This window comes from Gymnoscopelus braueri (genome assembly GCF_963280865.1).
Source record: "Gymnoscopelus braueri genome assembly, chromosome: 12".
Lineage (NCBI taxonomy): Eukaryota > Metazoa > Chordata > Actinopteri > Myctophiformes > Myctophidae > Gymnoscopelus > Gymnoscopelus braueri.
Genome location: NC_137614.1, coordinates 46,587,201 through 46,608,741, shown reverse-complemented (window position 1 = coordinate 46,608,741; position 21,541 = coordinate 46,587,201). Strand labels below are relative to the sequence as shown.

The window sequence follows — 21,541 nt, the reverse complement described above, 5'->3', positions numbered from 1 at the left end:
AAGCTTGTCGATCGGCTATTTTCAGTGAAAGCTTTCTTAACAGAAAACTGAAAAGACACTAGTATAGACTCCTGAGCGTCTCCGGTCAACCATATAGGGTTTAAGTGGTTAACAACTTCTAATATTGAGGCTCTTTAGCAGGACTGTAGTTCATCGCCACAGCTTCTTGAGTTCTGTTGTGCCCACTTAATTGAATTAGTTGACGCACGGTCAGTTTGCTTGGATAGTAATTTATTTCTCTCTCTCTCTCTCTCTTGTTCTGACTGACTGACGGCAGATCTTTAGGGTTTGCCATGCAGGCGCGGCGGCGTGGGGTTTGGTTTGGTTTGCCCGCTCCTCCCCTGTTGACTGACAGTAATGAGAACGTGTCTGAGCCCGAGTTTCTTCCCTGACCCCAGAGAACCTGACAGTCTTGACAGTGAGAGAATGTGTGTGTGCATGACGTGTGTGTGTGCATGACGTGTGTGTGTGCATGACGTGTGCGTGTGCATGACGTGTGCGTGTGCATGACGTGTGCGTGTGTGTGCGTGCGTGTGCGTGCGTGCGTGCGTGCTTGTATTACTATACTTTAGAGTCTCCACAACAAGTACAGTATAGTACTTTTACTTAGTATTTTCCTGGTCCTCACAAGAAAAATGGTTGTTTTGTGGTTAAAAAAAAAAAAAAAAGATTCTTCAGGTTAGGTTTACAATTAGGAGAAGATTCTGGTCGGGGTTCGTTTAGGATTATACATTTAGAGGTTAGGTTTATAGGGGGTTGGTGTTAAGAGGTTTTCCTATTCTATGCTTGGTTGTGCGGTGATGTCACACACCGAAAAATTGCCAATCTACAAGCTCACAACACGTCGCAGCGCGACCCGTCGTGAGATTATAGATCTGCTGTTTTACGGATATTTTTCAGCTGCTTTCACCCATTTTCAATGGCGTCCTAAAATGTTGATGTCCTCACAACTATAGTAATAATAACCTACTTGTGTGTGTGTGTGCGTGTGTGAGTGAGAGGGAGGGAGAGAGAGAGGGAGCCAGAGAGACATAAAGAAAGAAAGACAGAGGGAGTAGAAAGTGTGCAGAGAAAACAAGACTCAAGGGTAACGGTGGAATGGGAAGATGGAAGGCACTGGGAGAGAGGAAAACAGAGTGAGTTAAAAGAAACAGAGGAGGGAATACATCAGTGTACGGCCCTGACAAGGCTGTCTCTCTTTAGCCGTATTTTCTGTCTCTTCTTTCTTGTCCTTCGTTCCTCCAACATGACGCTGTACTCCTCCTCCGCTCTTCTCACTGGAACTAGAGATGAGAAAAGGAGTTTTTCCTCCTCCATCGCCCTTCGTACAGCTCCGGGCAGGTGTTTGTGTTTCTACCTGAACGCCCAGCTGTCATGTATCTCTCTCTGCTGGACACATAACAGGGCCTCTCTGGGGCTGCGTTCAGCAGAGAGAACATGTTGAAGACGGGAGTCATCCAGGATAGCTTGTTTTAGGGTTTTTTTCCCTCTAAGGGTAGAAAGATATTAGTTCTGGTTCCATATACTTTACCTGTCTTTGGTCTATATCGTTTTTTCCCTCCCCATTAAGCATGCATTTGTTGGCTGATCTAGCAAAGATACAAAAAAACAATTAGCCAACAGAAAATTTATTTTTCAAAAGACTGCTGGTTACTGATATGAGAGTAACTTGGAACAATAACCCATGATAATTTTTGGTGCCAAGGATAAAATCAAGGGCCCAGCATCCACCTTTGAAATTGAGTCTATATAGGAAGTAAAAGTTCATAGGAATGGCCTGTAGTTTCGCTGTTTTACCCCTGCTGGTGACAGAAGAAATAACGCTCTATGCAAGCGGATGTATTTTTGCCAAACTTTACACTTGATTTTATTACCTTAATTAACATTTTCATAAATACTTTATGCTTCCAGTCGCCAGTTTAAAGTCTTCTTTCAATCACCATGATATGCGTTTTGGTAGATTATGGTCCCATTTATTTTAAAATTGATGATAAAGTTGGGTATGCTGTAGGAGGCTACCTTGTGATGCTTTGATTGATAAGCCACACCAACCAATAGCATTAATTCCCCACCCCCGCTCGGGTCCCAACCAATAGCATTCATTTCCGAGTGCACCGGAAACAGAAAGATGGCGGATTTGAAATAGCTGAAAAATAGGCTTCATTTACGGTCTGTAGAGTCTATGGGCGTAACTTTGTCCATACTTTTTACTGTCTATGGATAAGATGGTGAAGGCAGGAAGGCATCACGGCCGGTCTCATTCTGAACACCATGTAAAATGCTGCCCCATAAACCCATAGCGTTCCTTTTTCTGGGCATGTCATTGGCAAACATTCGGCAAAGAATTGCAGATCTACAAGCTTGTAGAAAATAGAAATAGGTAACTGCGGTTATAGCCCTTACGAGGGTTACTTGGTTATGTGTAAACAAAACAGCTGCACTTTGTGCGACAGCTGCGAAAGCGCTCAAGTTCATGACGAGCTCCCTTTACTTCTGGGAGCCTTGCATGTCTCAATCCCATTCATTTAATTTCCAGGCTGCACCTCCAGCTTCCACACAAACACGCTTCCTTTGAAGGACAGTGGCTAATCAGGCAGTATGAGGCGGCGGGCAGGCAGCTGCCTTCTGCTGGAGACACAAATTATACACTGGAGGGAAGTGTTTCGTCAAACTTTAGTCCTTCGGTTCAATTAACAGCAGGTGGTTCCAATCAGCGGACTTGATTAGTAAAAAGGGGATGGAGGGGGTCCGCGCACGCGTGCACGCACGCACGCACGCACACACACACACTGAAGTTAACTTTTTCATTTAGGTGTACCAGCACATAATTATGTGCACCCAAACTTTTTCAGTGCACCTTTTGGTACCGCAATAATGTATTTTAAGTGTTTTTGTTTGTTTCGTTTTTAACTCATTCACTGCCACGGAATTAATTCATTAATTCCTCCGTCTACCGCCGAAAACGGCGATTTTACTGTACCTTTGAAAAATCATGGAATATTCTCCGTGACCTCCTTCCTCACGGAGATCGGCTCATTACACACACGGGATCTGGTAGAATTGGGCAAAAAAAAAGGCCAGCCGCGACCAAATTTTTTTTGCGGTCACATGATTTCTGGGCAGGGGCGGCCTTTCCTATGTTTTTTTTTTTTTTTTTTAAATACAATTTTAGATTTTTTCGCAAACAAAATCCGCAAATTCCGCAAACAAAATCGGGGTGACCGTGTTTTTTTTTTTTTTTTTTTTTTTGGGGGGTTGGAGGGTTGCATAGGGGGCCACATATTAGCTCTTGAAACGGGCCCCCAGATCACTAAGGCCGCCCCTGTTTCTGGGTGTACTCTTCTTTGGTGGTGCTTGGATCATTCACTGGCACCATGCATTCACTACCTTACCCTGTTTCTGGTGCTGATGGAGATGGGGAGTTAACATAAATATGTTTAAATAAACACGATTTAACAGTGTAGATTGATTGGGCCACGTCTTGCCCAGCGTGGATTCTGTTTGACCAGAATGGAACAGAACCGTAATTAGAATCATTGGCAACACCTGTGAAGGAAGTAAGGAAGAGGCCCGATTTCTTTCCAATATGGCTGCTGTGCATAGAGCCTCAGCCTGTATCAAATGGGAGGTCTGTGGCCTTATGCAGTGTTTCTCAAATGGGGTACGTGTGGAGGTACTACAGGGTAACGTGGAAAATGTAAAAAAAAAGTATAATAATAGTTTAAGTATAAAACATTGTCAAACTTGGTGTGAACCTGCTCTGCTCTATAAAGTGTTACACCAAATTACATTAAAAAACCTGACTTTGACGCACACTTTGACGCCAAAACTGGACTCACAGAAATTTTATGGCCACATGCATCCTCACAGGAGGCACTAATTGCAACTCTTACATTCCATTTCTTATGTATGATGTTATATCTTTCAACAGGTGGTTTATCATTCATTCATAGCATCATATGGTAGCTCTGGTGTTCTCTTTTCATGAGCAAATATGTCGCAGAGGGGTGTGGGATGGAGGATGACTGATTTAAGCAGTCATAACTGGCCTGGGTCAAACTGTAATTGTACTCACTCAGAGCTGGGTGTGGCTGCGCAACTGCTGTAGAGGGCAAGTCATTAGGAAAATAAAACTGAAAACAGGAGGTCATCTCCACAAACATTCAGCAAGAGCCACTGAGAACCATCTGCTCTCACACCAAAGGCATGGCAAGCAGCGTGTAGCCGCTTGGAAATAAAGTGTGTTTCGTGATCTTGAAACCTGGCTGTCGTCTGTCCAACTGTCGAGCCTGTCACAAGGGGGCCAAATAAATAGTTAGAGAACCACTGGCCTAATGCATATCAAACTGGGGGGTCGTTGAAATGAAAAAGGTTGAGAATGACTGCGCTACAGGGGTCCCCTGTGAACCTGTAGAGTGCCCCCCAGCCCCAGGTGTAAAGAGCAAGGGTAATGCAGAGGGCACAGTGTTAAAGTGTTTGCGCCACCTGCAGTCACAGCCACTCACCTAGTGTTTACTGGCACTGCTCGACAGCTGCCACTCTATCCCTCAGAGGAGAGAGAAGATAAAACAACATTCGACCAGGAGAGGAGAGACAGGGAGCCATGCTGGGAGGTGGAGAGAGATGGAAAGCACGGGGCAGGAGGGAGGGGAGTGTTTCTCAAACTTTTTCAAGTCAAGGACCCCCCCTTTGACATGTATTTGGCCATGGACCCCCATTTAAAAATATTTTGTGCCAGGGACCCCCCCAGAAGAGAAGATTTATGTTAAAGAACGATTCCAAATGTTCCAAACATAAAAAAAAAAATCTAAACATAGCAGACGTGTGGAAAAGTGACGCGATATCTATTTTCGAACGTTATACCTAAAATTAGGAATGATAGGGATCAAGTGGTTAAATCGAACATTTAAATGAATCGTGACCTTAAAAATATAATCATGGATTTTTGAGAATCGTGAAGTAATTATTTTTGAGATACTGAGTCATTATTTGGAGAGAGTTTGTCATTATGACTTACAGGGTCTTTTCTTTTCTCATCACATTGGCAGAAATGGGTTTCTATTGTACAGCAGTCTATAGCTGCGCAGCCTTCCAGTCAAAATGTCAGTCAGTTTGTACTGTAGCTGAATGAGTGTCAGCCTCAGAACACACAGACTATTAACTGTGGAGTGAACACAACATGTTCACTTCAGTCTTGAGCAAGTTCCCAAACTGGTTCCATTTGTACTCTCTATCAGAGTTGTGGAGGTCCTTGCAATTAAATAGTTTGAGAACTACATACTACACTAAATGGAACAGAGCTTTCATTAGTAGGCCTATCATTGGTAACACCTAGAGTAGGTTTAAGTAAGGAAGAGGCCCAATTTCGTTCCAATATGGCCGCTGTGCATAGAGCCCATATTGGGTCTCCAAAGAGAATTATGAATTCACCCTGTTGTTGTTTTCATTGGTGGTCTTGTAGAGTTCATGCCAGAGCTGATGACAGAATTTTGGGTCCCATGGCGATCCCCATTTTGCGGAGTCCTAGACTAGTGTTTCCCAACCTGGGGTCTGCCGGGGATTGATTGATTGAATACTTTATTTAGAAGTTTGCAGAAAAAATCACTACTTTTGGTAGAGCATTCCACATTTTTGTTGCATAGCAGGAGAACGAATTCAACCCCTTGTTTGTGCCAAATCTGGGTTGGACGCGATCAGTGGAGCTACCTCTGGTGTTGTGATTGTGGACTTCATTTACGTTTATAAAGTACTTTGACAGGTACATGGGATGCCAAAACAAGAGGAGGCATGCAGGAGTTTATTTATTGTACATCGTTCATTGTTCATGTCTGTCGTGTTATGAGATGCATTTGTTATATGTGTGTGAGGTCCACAATGGAAATAATTGGTCATATCCACGAATAGTTTTTACTTGTGTTATGACTTTTCAAATAAACTAAACTAAACTCTATCCTCTTCCCTTTCCACATGTGTATCTCTCCACTCCCCCTTCCCCCTCTCCTGTCTGTCTGCTCTCTCTTTCTACCTTTCTCTGTCTCACCACCTCCTCCTCCTCCTACACCACCTCCTCCTCCTGCACTACAGCGGCGTCCAGCTTCAGTTTCTGCCGCGCCTCCCTGGAGCACACGGTGTCGGCCGAGGAGCTGAGCTACCAGCTGCCGGGGCGTCGGCCCGGGGGCAGCAGCCTGACATGGCACGACGGCCGCGGGCAGAAGACGCACACGCGCACCGTCAAGCTGCTGCAGCAGCCGGGCACCGAGGGCATCCAGGTATATATACTTATTATACCTACTAGTCCATACCCGGTCGACACATCCATGGGGGGGATATGCGCACATGATCTGGCAACCCGGGAGGCAGCCCCGTAACCATGGCGACAGTGTTTTACACAAAAACGCTAATAAACAGCTGAGATTTGGTGATATCGGAAAAACGGGCTTCGCTGTTAGGTGCACATGGTAATGGTCAATGGCTGTATAGTGGGGTCATCTGTGGCACTTCCGTGACCGTGGAGAGCAAAGGTCCGTTTCTCAATGGATTTGTCATCTAGGAGGGTTATTAAACAAATTTAGCCGGGGTGTATTTTTAAAAGGGGCGGGGAAAATTTGTGAGAGACCAAAATCCAAAATGGCTGCCGTGAAAATTAACTTTTTAATGGTTTGACCTACAATGATGCACAATACATGGTTTCAGAGTTTATTTTGGTCAAGGGTGTTTATATATTAATGATTTGACCTATTGTTGACATTCAAATGCAAGATGGCTGCCAATTATGAGCTCCAAAAGTTTTTTTTTTTCAAACTCGTCACAGAGCCTTCTTATTAGGCTTTAATGAAAGCTCTGCTCATGATGAGTTGAATAATATGCAGTATAAGTACACAGAAGTAATCTCTGAGGTCAATAAAGTCAATGTTTGTGTGTAAACAACAGTTACTGATGTGCGGTTTCCCATTAAATAGTGTAGGCTACTGAGAATATGGTGTCCAGTTCATCCCATCCCATTTTCATAATGAACCAAAAATAAATTAGCACTATAGCCTAACATAACATAGTATTCTGTATGCAAAGCTAGAAAGGTTAGTTGCTTGAGGTGAATTTAAAGGTCAACTCATTTGTCACCCTTATTTTGTAGTATTGCTCCCAGTGTTTCCTGTCTGCCTACTTACTTTTACCTGCCTTGTCTAACCAGTCTTGTGATTGCGTCAGTGTTTCCACCTGTGTCCTCTTAGTCCCCCAGCCTATCCTAGTGTTGATTTTCTGTTGAGTTCACCTGTGTCCTGTTAATCCCTGTCTATATGGGAATACCACTCATTTTCAACGTTGAAATATGTCTTTAATAATACACCTTAGCTGTTGTGTGGAAATAAGAAAAAAGCCCCCCCGCCCCCTTCTATGTTGCCTAGAACTGGATAATTGATTGAGATCGTGTGATCAGTGACATACGCAAGGTGTACTTTTGGCCTCAGCCAAAAGTACACATGATCACATGGCCTCAGCCATGTGATCAGTGTCATATCATACGCAATGTGTACTTTTGGCCTCAGCCAAAAGTACACCTTGTGTATGTCACTGATCACATGACCTCAATCAATTATCCAGTTCTAGTCAAGTCAAGTCAAGTCAATTTTATTTATAAAACACGTTTAAAAACAACCAGGTTGACCAAAGTGCTGTACAGCATAATAAAAAACAACATAATAAAAAACAAATAAACTAGAAAATGTGCTCCTCGGAGCACAAGTCTCCGCCAGCAGACCCGTGCTATTTTAATCAAATGAAATCACTTACCCTATCTTTAACCATAGTTCTCTAGGAATGTTCTAATTCTTACTTAAAATAGAACATGTTACTATCATAGCAATTATATTATCATAACAATAACTAATGAGATACAGTAGGGTAAAAGATATATCTTTTAGTTAAACAAAAAGTTCTTTGTTAAAAGGTGAATGTAATGCCAGTGATGGCAAACGCCGCTGTTCCGGTGAATGCTGTCAAAAGTACAAGCTCATTTGGCTCAAAATAACGAGACAGTCGGTGGAGTAGGTGCATGGTTTCATAGTGAATCAGTTTGATGATGTGACTTTTACCAACTCCTCCTGGTCCGCTCAGAAAGATTTGGTAGCTTGGATGTGATTGATGAGTTTTAAGTGCAATGATTGTGTTTTTGCACCATTTTCTATGAAAGGTCACCATTTCCCTCTGTTTTGGAGTCAGTGATCGCATCATGCTTAAGTAATCTTCTCGAGTCATCATACCTTTGTCTTGCTCCGCAGTGAAACACACACGCACGGACGGGTGATTTGTACTGGAAGGTACTGTTCCAATCAAGACTGATTGATCCTGTCTTACCTCACTTCAAAAACATAAATGGCTTTTTGAAGTGACACACCTATTTATAGGATTTTATTTCGTCATGCGTCCCTCTAGCCAATCAAAAGCATTGGTGTCAACATATTGTCACGTGTCACGTGGAGCTTGACCAATGTTAGCTTGGTTAGGAGGGAGGTGAACACACGGCGGGACGAAGCGAAAACATACTCTCCGCCTCCGGCGGAGACAATAAACGAAAAATAAACATCATTGCAAAAACATTGCAAAAACAGCAAAAGTTAAAACAATGACAGACCAAAAGATAAGAGCATGGGGGGGGGGCGGTGCAGGCTGGATGGAGAGAAATCTAGGGTGGATCAAAAGCTATAGGAGAAGAGGTGTGTTTTGAGTCGGGATTTGAAAGTGTCCAGGGAGGGGGCGAACCTTACAGTGGATGGAAGGCTGTTCCACTAATTTGGGCCAGCCACGGAAAAGGCTCGGTCGCCTTTTTGCCTCAACATTGAGATCCTCTGACCAGAGGCTTCTCAAGGTTCCGAACGTCCGGGTGCTGTCCGGGGGGCCCAGCAGTTCAGCGATGTAGGGTGGTGCTAGTCCATTTAGTGCTTTAAAAACAAATAAAAGGATTTTTAAATCTGACTGGCAGCCAGTGGAGGGAGACCAGTACAGGGGTGATATGGTCCCGCCTACGAGTGCCAGTCAGCAGTCTGGCGGCAGCATTTTGTACAAGCTGGAGTTCTAGGCAACATATTGAGGTATTCTTGATTGAGGTCATGTGATCAGTGACATACGCAAGGTGTACTTTTGGCTGAGGCCAAAAGCACACCTTGCGTATGTCACTGATCACATGATCTCAATCAATTATGCAGTTCTAGGCAACATAGAAGGGGGCGGGGGGACTTTTTTCTCATTTCCACACAACAGCTGCTAAGGTGTATTAAAGACATATTTCAACGTTGAAAATGAGTGGTATTCCCCTACACACGAATCCACGGAGCGCTGCCCTGTAGGTGGCGCAGCCATTGCTGCCTTTATTGACCTCAGAGATTACTTCTGTGCACCGTGTGGACAATAATCTTATGATATTTAGTCGACTAAAACTAAAACATTTCAGATGACTAAAATATGATTAAAACTAAATGGGATTTGATTCAAAAGACTATGACTAAACCGAATCAAAATTTGCTGTCAAAGTCAACGCTATTGTCAAGTCTATCTCTATCTTTGTGGATTACATTTTATTCTATAGATGCGGGTGGAGGACAGCATAGTTTATCCCCAAACTATACTCAACGTCGCTGTGCTCACTTCATACTTTGTGAGGCCTTGACCTGCAAGTCTGCACGGTTGCCATTCATTGCATCATTATACGGCATGACTTACTGATTACACAGTTAGGTGGGGAAATGGAGTAATAACGCCTGGAGGGTGCGTGCGTGGCTTTAAAGTGTTGCCATTAATTTACAGTCGCTCTTGTCATATACGAAAGGAAAGGTGTGAAAATGAACACGAGGTTACTGAACAAGCACTTATATAATAAAGCCTGTTGAAATAGCACTGGACCGCTTCCAAGTTCAAATTGTTCACTCTAATGGGGGGCCAGCCCCCCAGGGGTGATATACAGTGGTGTAAAGTAACTAAGTACATTTACTTAAGTACTGTACTTAAGTACAATTTTGAGGTATTTGTACTTTACTTGAGTATTTCCAATTTCCAATACTTTTACTTCTACTCCACTACATCTCAGAGGCAAATATTCTACTTTTACTCCACTACAATTATTTGAAAACTTTAGTTACTAGTTACTTTTCAGATATAAACTATGATATAATGAAACATACATTAACCACTTAAGCCCTATTTTAAACATAGGCTATTTGAAAATAGCCGATCTACAAGCTCACAACGCGTCGCATCGCGACGCGTTGTGAGCTTGTAGATCTGCTATTTTCAAATACTTAGTACTTTTACTTTTGGTACTTTAAGTACATTTTGATGCCAATACTTTTGTACTTTTACTCAAGTAAATTTTTAATTCTGGACTTTTATTTTTTTTTGCAGTATTGATACTTTTACTTAAGTAAAGAATTTGAGTACTTTTTCCACCACTGCTCACTACACATGCTGGGGGCGGGCACCTGTCAACAGGGAGTGCTGGGGCGGGAGGAGTAGAACGAAGGCTTATCATGTCCTCACGGTGGGGGCTCCTCACTGGCAGGTGAGCCAGTAGGATACAACGGCAGTGACAACAACACACACAGAAATGTGTGTGTGGGGAGGAATTAATTGGCATAACGACTAAATTGGGGAGAAGAAAGTGATGATACGAGAAAAAGAAAGAAAAAAAACGTCCAGAACATCTGCATTCCTCTGTGAACAACATTCATGATACAGACCGGTAGAAGCAACGGGAGGCAGAAGTTAATTGAGGGCTGATATGGTCAGTGGTGGAAAGTAACTAAGTACATTTACTTAAGTACTGTACATAAGTACAATTTTGAGGTATTTGTACTTTACTTGAGTATTTCCAATTTCCAATACTTTTACTTCTACTCCACTACATCTCAGAGGCAAATATTGTACTTTTACTCCACTACAATTATTTGAAAACTTTAGTTACTAGTTACTTTTCAGATATGAATTATGATATTATAAAACATACATTAACCACTTCAGCCCTATTTTATACCTAGGCTATTTGAAAATAGCCGATCTACAAACTCACAACGCGTCGCATCGGGACGCGTTGTGAGCTTGAGCAGCCTGCTTCATGACACATGCAGACTGTCACCGTCAGCGATATAAATGACAGCGAGCGGAGCGGAGCCTTGAGTCCTGAGAACGTCATTTTACTTCGCACACACCACTGGCTCTCATGCAATATGGAACCCCATCTGTGCAGGCTCTACACAACCAAGACAAAAACAAACGGGGCAAAAATTCTATTTTGAGACGTTTCATCACCGCGCAAACAACCTAACCACTTCACCCTCAATGGAACAGAGGCTGGCTCGGGTGACGCAGTGGCAAAGTGCCTGCCCAGAGCCCACCAGCAGCGCGGAGGCTGGGGGTTCGAATCCACCCGTACGGTGCATCCAGCTTTGTCGAGTGTTTTCTGTATACCAGTGGTTTTCAACCCTTTTCATATCGAGGTCCACCATTTGATGACATTTAGACTCTCAGACACAAAACTTAGAATATTTTGTTATCATTGGTTGGATAAGATTTTGTCCACAATTCCATCCATGCTGTATTGATGTTGGTACCATATGAGAGATAACAGGCAAACGTTGATCAAAATAACAATTATTTAATTAAGTAATGCTAATGTTTAACAATAAATTAACTCTTGAGAGAGTAAAATGAAACCAAATGGACCCGTAAGGGTTAAAGATCTATAAGGGTCCATTTGGTTACCAACTCTCCATCATTTAGCTTGGGACCACCTGGAACCCCCTCAAGGACCAGTGGTGGTCCCCGGACCACTGGTTGAGAACCACTGCTGTATACGAACACAATTGGCCCTTGTTCGGGGGAGGGTGATATTTGTCACTTCAAGTACTCCCACGGGTTGGGGCGGCACCTGTCAGCAGGGAGTGCTGGGCGGGAGGAGTAGGACGAAGAGGCTCTACCTCCTCCCGGTGTCGGCTCCTCACTGACAGGTGAGTCAGTAGGATACAACAGCACCATAATGACTAAATTGGGGAGAAAAAGGTTTAAAGGTTCTATGACATTCATTTTTTATGTTTTTTGGGGGGTTTTATGAACTCAATTAGACCCCAAAAAACGGAACTTTGAACATTCAGTGGATTTTCTGTGGTCCGGGGTTTTCTGAATAATTAGGCTGAAAAGTAATCTGTGATTGGCCCCTGGACTTTGATGTCACAGTCCATTAATCCCGCCCCCTCTCCTCTCCTCCCCTCCCCTATCCATCCCTCAACAGCGACACCCGCAGGCAAAGATAATTTTTTTCATTGCAGTTGAAAAGGCTTTAGAAATCAGAGAGAAAAAATCCTGCCATGGATCACTGGAGTGGATTTTTCAGTTAAAACTTTTAATACACGTTTGAAGGACCATGATAAATACTTTGAATGTGTTGTAAAACTGAATGTCATGAAACCTTTAAAGATAAAACAGAGACTGGCTAAGCGAGGGTACTTCAACCCTAGCATCCGTATTCCGGAAAGAAGAATCGCAGATCTACAAGCTCGTAATGAGCTTCAGCTTGACCTTGTAGATTGGATATTTTTGGGCAAAGATAATGTCGTGTTTCAAGTGAAAACATCAGGAGCTTAAGTATGTGGTTTAAGTGTCTACGGGCTGCTCTCATGCAATATGGAACCCCATCTGTGCAGCTTTACAACCAAAGACAAAAACTAACGGGCAAGATTCTATTTTGAGACGTCCCTTCAGCGCAGCGCAACCTAAGGCAGCTTATGACGTAACACCGTCCCACATCGCTCTGGCTCCTCACATCAACACCGCGCTGCATCGCTCTGGCTCCTCACATCAAGGGGATATTGGGAGTGCAGCGTTGGGCAGTTACTAAGCATACTGAACTTTGCTTTTTCACAGTGGTGGAAAGTAACTAAGTACATTTACTTAAGTACTGTACTATTTTGAGGTATTTGAACTTTACTTGAGTATTTCGTATTTCCAATACTTTTACTTATATTCCACTACCTCTCAGAGGCAAAATATTGTACTTTTGACTCCAGTACAATTATTCACATTTCGAGCTTGTAGATCTGCTACTTTTGATGTTTGTGTGATGCTGTAGTATGATCAAGTAGGACGTTAATTTAAGTTAAGTTAGAATATGGAGATAAGAGGTTTCTGCCCAACAGAAACGATATAATCAGACAATAAGACAAAACAGAACTACTGTAAGTGGACATTCTGCATACTGAGTACTTTTACAATTGATCCTATATGTACAGTATATATTTTTTACAAGACTCTACATTGGGGTATTTTGGCTTTCAGTAAAAAACTAAATGTGAGAAGTTCTTCCATCATGCACTGCTGACAGTGGTGGAAAAAGTACTCACAGTTTTTACTCAAATAAAAGTATCAATACTGCAACGTAGAAATACTGTTAAAAGTAAAGTCGGGCAATCAAAATTTACTTGAGTAAAAGTACAAAAGTATTGGTATCAAAATGTACTTAAAGTGCCAAAAGTAGAAAGTAGTCATTATGCAGAATGTCCCATTTCACAAGTTTTCAAATGTAAAATGTATAGAACTCCTTTGAAAATAGTAGATCTAGTAAAAAGTACAATATTTGCCTCTGAGATGTAGTGGAGTAGAAGTAAAAGGACTGAAAATTGGAAATATTCCAGTAAAGTAAAAAAATACCTCAAAGTTTTACTTAAGTACAGTACTTAAGTGCATGTACTTAGTTACTTTACACCAGTGGTTTTCAACCAGTGGTTCGGGGACCACCAGTGGTCCTTGAGGGAGTACCAGGGGGTCCCCAGCAAAATTAGTTAACATAGCGTCACAATCGTTTTAACAACTCAGCTTGGGCTATTCAAAAATAGCAGATCTACAAGCTCATAGCGCGGCACTCGGTGCCACGCTATGAGCTTGTAGATCTGCTATTTTTTTTAAATCTTGAAAACGTGTGCATATCTTTTGAATATATATATATTAGGGGTGTGCCGATATATCGTCCCGCGATATATCGCGATATGTTTTCGTGACGATATGTATCGTTTTGAGAAAAAAAAAATATCGTTTTCAAAATTTTTTTATTATTTTACAATAATAATAATAATAATCAGGCATGCAAACAGCCCCGAGGTGAAAAGGGTGACAACATGTATTTTTTTCGGTTCAGGTGTCACACTATTGCCCTATTTTGATTCAAAACGGCTATTGTAGCTGAAAGCTACAAGTTTGCATATCTGAATAATGCAAAAACAGAATTATTTGTTTGCATTTGCTTTTTTTCTCCCCCATATATTTTTCATAATAAAAAAAGTGCGTATCGTATCGTATCGAAATCGTATCGAAGTTGTGAGCCAAATATCGTATCGTATCGTTTGGTGAAATTAGTGTATCGGCACACCCCTAATATATATATATATTTTTAACATTTTTAACTCAAATCTTTGCTTCTGGGGGTCCCTGGAACAAAACATTTTCTGATGGGGGGTCCGCGGCCGAATGTATATCAATTTAGGGGTCCTTGGCATGAAAAAGGTTGAAAACCACTGCTTTACACCACTGATATTTGAATACAAGACTCTACATTGGGGTATTTCTGCTTCCAGTAAAACACTAAATGTGAGAAGTTCTTCCACCATGCACTGCTGACGTCAAGGAGGGATGTTGGGAGCGTAGTGGCGGGCCCGACGGAGCTCGTTTTGTTCTGTTTTCTCTCACTGCCTCAGAGATAATGTGTAACTGTAGGGACAGCAGAGAGATGTACAAATATGCTTCTCGGATGTTCAATAATTCATAGGAGACGGTGCGGGCCCCTCGGCTACGACTGTGCGAAAGACTTAATAAAAAGCTGTGTGTTTCCATGTGAATAAATACACACCAGAATGATGTAATTAAAAGCTTGTTCCATACCATGAGGAACGTAAGCCTTTAATATCATTTCCTTTATGCGGCGTTAAAAGCAATAAGCTACCTTTATGTATTATTCAATGAATGATGGAGCGGTGTGTGTGTGTGTGTGTGTGTGTGTGTGTGTGTGTGTGTGTGTGTGTGTGTGTGTGTGTGTGCGTGTGTGCGTGTGCGTGTGCGTGTGCCTGTGCGTGCGTGTGTGCATGCGTGTGTGTGTTAGGCCATTAACAGAATATTCGAATATTCGACTATCAAACCACTATTCGACCACTGTACATCAAAGTCGATTATTCGGGGGGAGTGGCTTCTACAGCAGACACACAGCTGTGAGCTCTGGTGTTGGTAGTTTTCCTAATCCATTCATGGTTGATTGTTGTCAAATCATTTCATACTGTATGTGAGGTTGTGCGTACAGAGTAAACCATTCATGGTTTACTCTGTACGAGGTTACAATGAAAAGATTACATAAAACAATCCACGTCAATGCTGTATCTTATCCTATCTGATATGCACCTGATATGCACCTTTTCTACAGCAGACACACAGCTGTGAGCTCTGGTGTTGGTAGTTTTCCTAATCCATTCCATTAAAATATATATATATATATATATATATTTTTTTTTTTTCATTTTAATAATCAAATCAAGTCGAATAAGTCGAATGCTAAAAATCTCTATTTGTGAATGCCCTAGTGTGTGTGTGTGTGTGTGTGTGTGTGTGTGTGTGTGTGTGTGTGTGTGTGTGTGTGTGTGTGTGTTACTTATTACTATAAGTACTATATTAAGTAATAACAGACATATAATAATAACAGACATTGTGTTAGGACTAGGGCTGTCACAATTCGTCACGAATCGTTTAATCGTAATTATTTGAGATAATCGCAATTATTTTTGCATACTTGTCATAATCGTTTCCATGTTGAAAACTTTTCACACATTTTAAAATAATAAAAAAGCAGAAACAGCAGATTTACAAGCTTACAACGCGTCACTTTGTGACGTGTTGCAAGCTTGTAGATCTGCTATTTCTGTATGAAGTTTTTAAATATGTCAATAATTTCTTAGGATATTTCAGTTATTTGTTTATATCTGCCTAGGCTTACAATTAGGAAAAGATTCAGGTTGGGGTTAGTGGTAGTATTAGACATGTAGAGGTTGGGATTAGGTCAGGGGTGGGCAGCATTTTTTCCCCAGAGGGCCACACTGACTTCGATGAAATGAGTGAAGGGCCACACATTGTACAATTGAATTGAAACTTGAAACACATGGTGCTGAATGATGTTAAAACTGCATGAATTTGGTAGACATGGCAGACTACTTAAGAATAAGGTCCTTGCTTTCACAACAAGAATTTTCAGTTACAAAATGTTGATATTTCTTTTTCTTTTTTGTATCACTCTGGTTTACTCTGTACACCTCGTACAGAGTAAACCAGAGTGATACAAAGATTACATAAAACAATCCACGTCAATGCCGTATCTTATCCTATCTGATATGCACCACTCCATAGGTCACTGATATAACACATTGCTTTCATTATATATGGACTCAGGGCAGACTGTTTCACTGTTACATTATAAACATAAAATATTTGAGTACATACGGATGGAGGAATGCAGGTATAATATACCTATACTCAAATGGCAAATAGTAATTACTATTAATTGGAGTTAAATTAATTAAACAGTTTTTTTTTTAGGTGGGGGGGGGGGGGGGCAGTTTTTTCTTTTTTTATAACTTGAGATGGTCAAAGGGCCGGGTCCGGCCCCCGGGCCAATATGTTTCCCATGTGTGGACTAGGTGGTTAGGGTTCGAGTTTTTCCAATTTTATACTTAGTAGCTTTTTCAGCTACTTTCAGCTATTTTCAATGCCGTCCTAAAATGTTGATGTCCTCACAAGTATAGTTATACAAACGTACGTGTGTGGTGTGTGTGTGTGTGTGTGTGTGTGTGTGTGTGTGTGTGTGTGTGTGTGTGTGTGTGTGTGGGGGTGGGCGGGCGGGCGGGCGGTGTGGTGTGGTGTGGTGTGGTGTGTGTGTGTGTATATACAGTATCAGCTCTCTGTGGGGTTATGATTAGACTCCATTAGGTTGGTTATACACACACATCACCTCTAATGAGGGAAGCAGCTAAGTGAAACCAACAGAGTCCAGCGTTGCCATGTATGCTTATTATAAGCGACTTTAGGCTTGTTTTTTCTGTACAAGTTGCTTGTAAATATTGGTAGTTGTGGGTTGCGGGTTTTTAGGCTTGTTTGTTTCCAAAGTGTAGTTGCTTATTTGGGCTTGTTTCCTAAATGTTGTTTAAACCAGTGGTTCTCAAACATTTTCATGTCAAGCAAGGACCCCCATCCCCCAAATTAATATGAATTTGTTCTCGGACCACCCCATCTAAAAGTATTTTGTGCCAGGGACCAAGCTCACAACGCATCGCGACGTGCTGTGAGCTTGTAGATCCGCTATTTTAAAAATTGTTTTCATTTCAGTGATGGTTGCTTATTTCTTTCGCAAAATCTGGCAACACTGACTTCTTGTTGAAGGAGGAGTCTGGGGAACCTTACTGCAATTAAACAAAGCTGAAATCATCACACGCAGTATACAGACACACACACACACACACACGCACGCACACACACACACACACACACACACACACACACACACACACACACACACACACACACACACACACACACACACACACACACACACACACACACACACACACACACACACACACACACACACACACACACACACACACACAGTACACAAAGCCTTCAGGCTGTTTATTCCTACGTATGTCTTGTAGAGACGTGCTGTTGTTAACACGTAAAATAATTAAGCTATAGTAAATATCACAACAGATCTGAAGTTATGTAAGCTATGTAGTTTCAACGCTCAGATTCACAGCAGCCATATCGCTTTATTTACTTCATATTCCCCTGAGTATGAGAGGAAAAATGGCTACCGTGTGAATTTTATTTATTTATTTATTTGACAAATTGGCCAATGTTTGTTGCTTTTTTTAACGCGGCGCTTCGCGCCGTAGTATGTATCAGTAGACGCTGTAGTATCAGCCTCTGTTTTGTAATAATAATGAAAATCTACAAAGTAACTAGTAACTAAAGTTTTCATATAATTGTAATGGAGTAAAAGTACACTATTTGCCTCTGAGATGTAGTGGAGTAAAGTAAAAGTTTGATTAAGTTGGGCGTTCATTTTGTATATTTGTATAGTTGGAGGATAATCAGTCATAGTGTTGTTGGCACGTTCACTGTGCCATCTCTCAGCTGGCTGCAGTCTGCTTGTCCAGATGGGGAGAGTGTGGGGTGGGTATGGGGTGGGGGGGGGGAGTGTTGTCAATGTGCTGTGTTTCACTCAGCTAATGTGAGACTGATTGCAGAGCTGTTCAAGTAGTAGTGGCAATGTGAATGATGCATTTTGGGAAGAAACAGCAGCTAAGATTTGAGTTGTGTTGTGTTTGCGTTAAATATATATATATTCAAAGATTTGCACAAATGTTCAAGATGTTTCAAAAATAGCAGATATACAAGCTCATAGCGCTGTGAGCTTGTATATCTGCTATTTTGGAATAGCCAAAGTATAAAATAATGGTTATAGCTCAAATCTAAAATGACACAGATGCGTTCCCGGTTTGAATGGGTTAAAACCAAACCTTTGCCTAATATGGTGTGCGTGCGTGTGTGCGTGTGTTAGTGCACGTGTGTGTGTCACGGTCCGCTTCTCGGACTGTGGACTGACTTTATTATGTAGCCCTGTCTGACCTTATATGGTCTTGGACTCTTTTGGCCACTCTTTCTGTTGTCTTGTTCCCTGTTCTCCTTGTACCTTTATTCTGTAGTGTTGTCTTGGTGTTTCCTGTCTGCCCTAGTTGTTGTTTCCTGTCTTGTCTCACCAGTATGTCCTTGTAATTGTAGTTCACCTGTGTCTTGTTCTGTTCCAGCCAATCGTGTGTTAATTGTCCTTTGTTCTCACCTGTGCCTAGTTAGTCCCTCTCTATTTATATGTCCCTCTGTTTCCAGTCTGTGTCGGTTCATTAATGTTGTTACTCTGTTCTGTCTGTTACCTGTTGTCCTTATACTCCCTGTTTAAGTAATAAATCCCCCTGCATCTGAATCACTCTGTCTCCGCTCACTGTCTGCGCTTGGGTCCTACAACTCCCTGCCTCGCACCGTGACAGTGTGCGTGTGTGTGTGTTGCTTCATCTTGGCTCTCAAACAGTGGAATAAACTCCCCATTGCAGTCAGAACTGCATTCTCACTCCCAATGTTCCACTGTGTAGTCCACACATGGGCAACATACGGCCCAGGTGCCGGACCCGGCCCTTTGACCATCTAAATCCGGCCCGCCAAGTCCTGAGGCGATTCTTAAAAAAAATCTAAATCCTAACAGTTTTTTGGAAAAAAAATCCAAGATTTTTCAAAAATAGCAGATCTACAAGTTCATAGCGCGGCACTCTGTGCCGCGCTATGACCTTGTATATCTGCTATGTTTGAATAGCCAAAGAAATCTAAAGTGACACAGATGCGTCTCCAGGTCTTAAAGGATTAAAATAATCAAAAATGACCCCCCCAAAGAATCTACATTCTAAAGGGCTGCCATATGTTAATTGAACTCGACTCCAATTAATAGTAATGAATATTTACCATTTGAGTACATACCTGCATTACTCCATCCGTATGTACCCAAATGTTTTATGTTTATAATGTAATAGTGAAACCTATGCCTGGAGTACATATTTATAAAAGTGGAGAAAAGGCTGCACACTCATATCCATGATGCAGGATAATTTATTAAATGAATACCAACGTTTCGACCTGGAAAGGTCGGACCATCTCTGAAGAAGGCCTTTCCAGGTCAAAACATTGGTATTCATTTATTAAATTATCTTGCATAGTGGCTATAAGTGTGCGGCCTTTTCTTCACTTTTAGACGTATTTAGGTCAGCAGCACCTTATCAATACTGGTGTGCGCCCTTCTCCTGTTTTTTTTTGGTCCATATTTATAACGTAATGGAATGCGTTTTATCAGTGACCTTTGGAGTGGTGCATATCAGATAAGATGCTGCATAACTTTATAGGCTCAATTAACAGTTGATATGGCATAGACATGGATTGTTTTATGCAATAAAAATGTTTAATGTTTAATCTTTTCGTTGTTACCTTGTACAGAATACACCAGATAGATACAGTACGGCTGTAAATACAAAAAAAGTTAAACATTTTGTAACAGAAAATTGTTGTTGTGAAAGCAAGGACCTTATTTTAAAGTAGTCTGGCATGTCTATCAAATTCATGCAGTTTTGACATAATTCAGCACCATGTGTTTCAAGTTTCAATTCAATTGTACAATGTGTGGCCCTTCACTCAATTTATCGAAGTCAGTGTGGCCCTCTGGAAATAAATACTACCCACCCCTGGTGTAGTCTGAAGACCCAACTCTTCAGACTCTACCTCACCCCCTACAGTAGAACTTCACTCTCTCTGTACCCCTTCTTGTCACCTTTGTTCTATAGATACAGTAGCTTACTATGCAGATATGTTTTGGTCACTTGTTCTAATGTTTTTGTTACTTAGATATGTTTTTTTACCTTCATCACAAATATGAAGTTCCTCAGCCGTTTTTTACAGACAAGCAAACACGAGTACATAAGTGTGTGTGTGTGTAACCTACCTAGGCAAGCTATAAACCATTTTAAAGGTACAGGTCTTGTGATTAAAATGATTTGATTTAAACATTCACAAAGCTGCAGCGACTTGTTGAAAGTTGCATTCTACTACACCAATATGAAATACTTCCACAAAAATGATTTGACTTGAAATGAATGAAATGGCATTTTTTCCATCAAGAACCCCACAGAAAGGTAATTACGGGGCCAGAGCTCAGCTCTGGACCTGTTTTAATGTTGCCCTCTTTTTTCTTCTGCCACTTTTCGCAGTTCTGGCTGAACCGTGCATACGCTTTTTACGAAACTTGGCCATATGGTAGATGGTCATGAAAAACTATCAAGAAATAATTCTCACAATCTTTCGTCAAAAGGTGGCGCTATAGCAAAATGCCAACTTTGAACAGGTACAACTCATGCCCTGTTTGACCTACAGCCATGAAACTTCAATACCCACATGCGTCTACTCATGATGAACAACTTTCACGCTCTGACTTTTGACCTCTGACCTTTAGATCTCCCACCATTTTGAATTATATGAAAAACAGTTAAAACCTATCTCCTCCTGGGATTTTTTAGTAATCTGCACGAAACGTTTTACACATGAACTTTGGACCTATGCCGACAAACTGATGCAAAAGATTTTCCATAAGTGAAAAAATGAAGCTTTAATGAGCCAATGAATATTGCAGTGTTATGACAATTATTCATCTGCCCCTAACACATACATGCAGACTCACATTTCTTTGAAACTTTGCGTTAATGTTGAGGGTCATTCCAAATATTACTGAAACCAATCTTACTCCAATTGGTCAAAGGGGGGCGCTATAGCGATTTTTTGAAAGTGCAAACTTTAAACAGGCAAAAGTCATGCCTCGTTTGGCCGACAGCCATTAAACCTGTTTACACATGTGCCTTGACTCATGAGGAACACATGTATCACG

The 21,541-nt window shown here is 41.5% G+C and overlaps 1 protein-coding gene across 1 annotated transcript in view; it reads left to right on the top strand.

Annotated features, from left to right (window-relative positions):
* Nucleotides 1-1,246: 1,246 nt before the first annotated feature.
* Nucleotides 1,247-21,541, top strand: part of samd10b (sterile alpha motif domain containing 10b) — a gene marked incomplete at its 5' end in the record, with an annotated part of 112,126 nt that continues 91,831 nt past the window's right edge. The window contains 2 exons of the mRNA XM_080444028.1: nucleotides 1,247-1,376; nucleotides 6,085-6,269. Of these exons, the coding sequence (XP_080300154.1) occupies nucleotides 1,247-1,376; nucleotides 6,085-6,269 (315 nt within the window). The remainder of the gene's footprint in view (nucleotides 1,377-6,084; nucleotides 6,270-21,541) is intronic.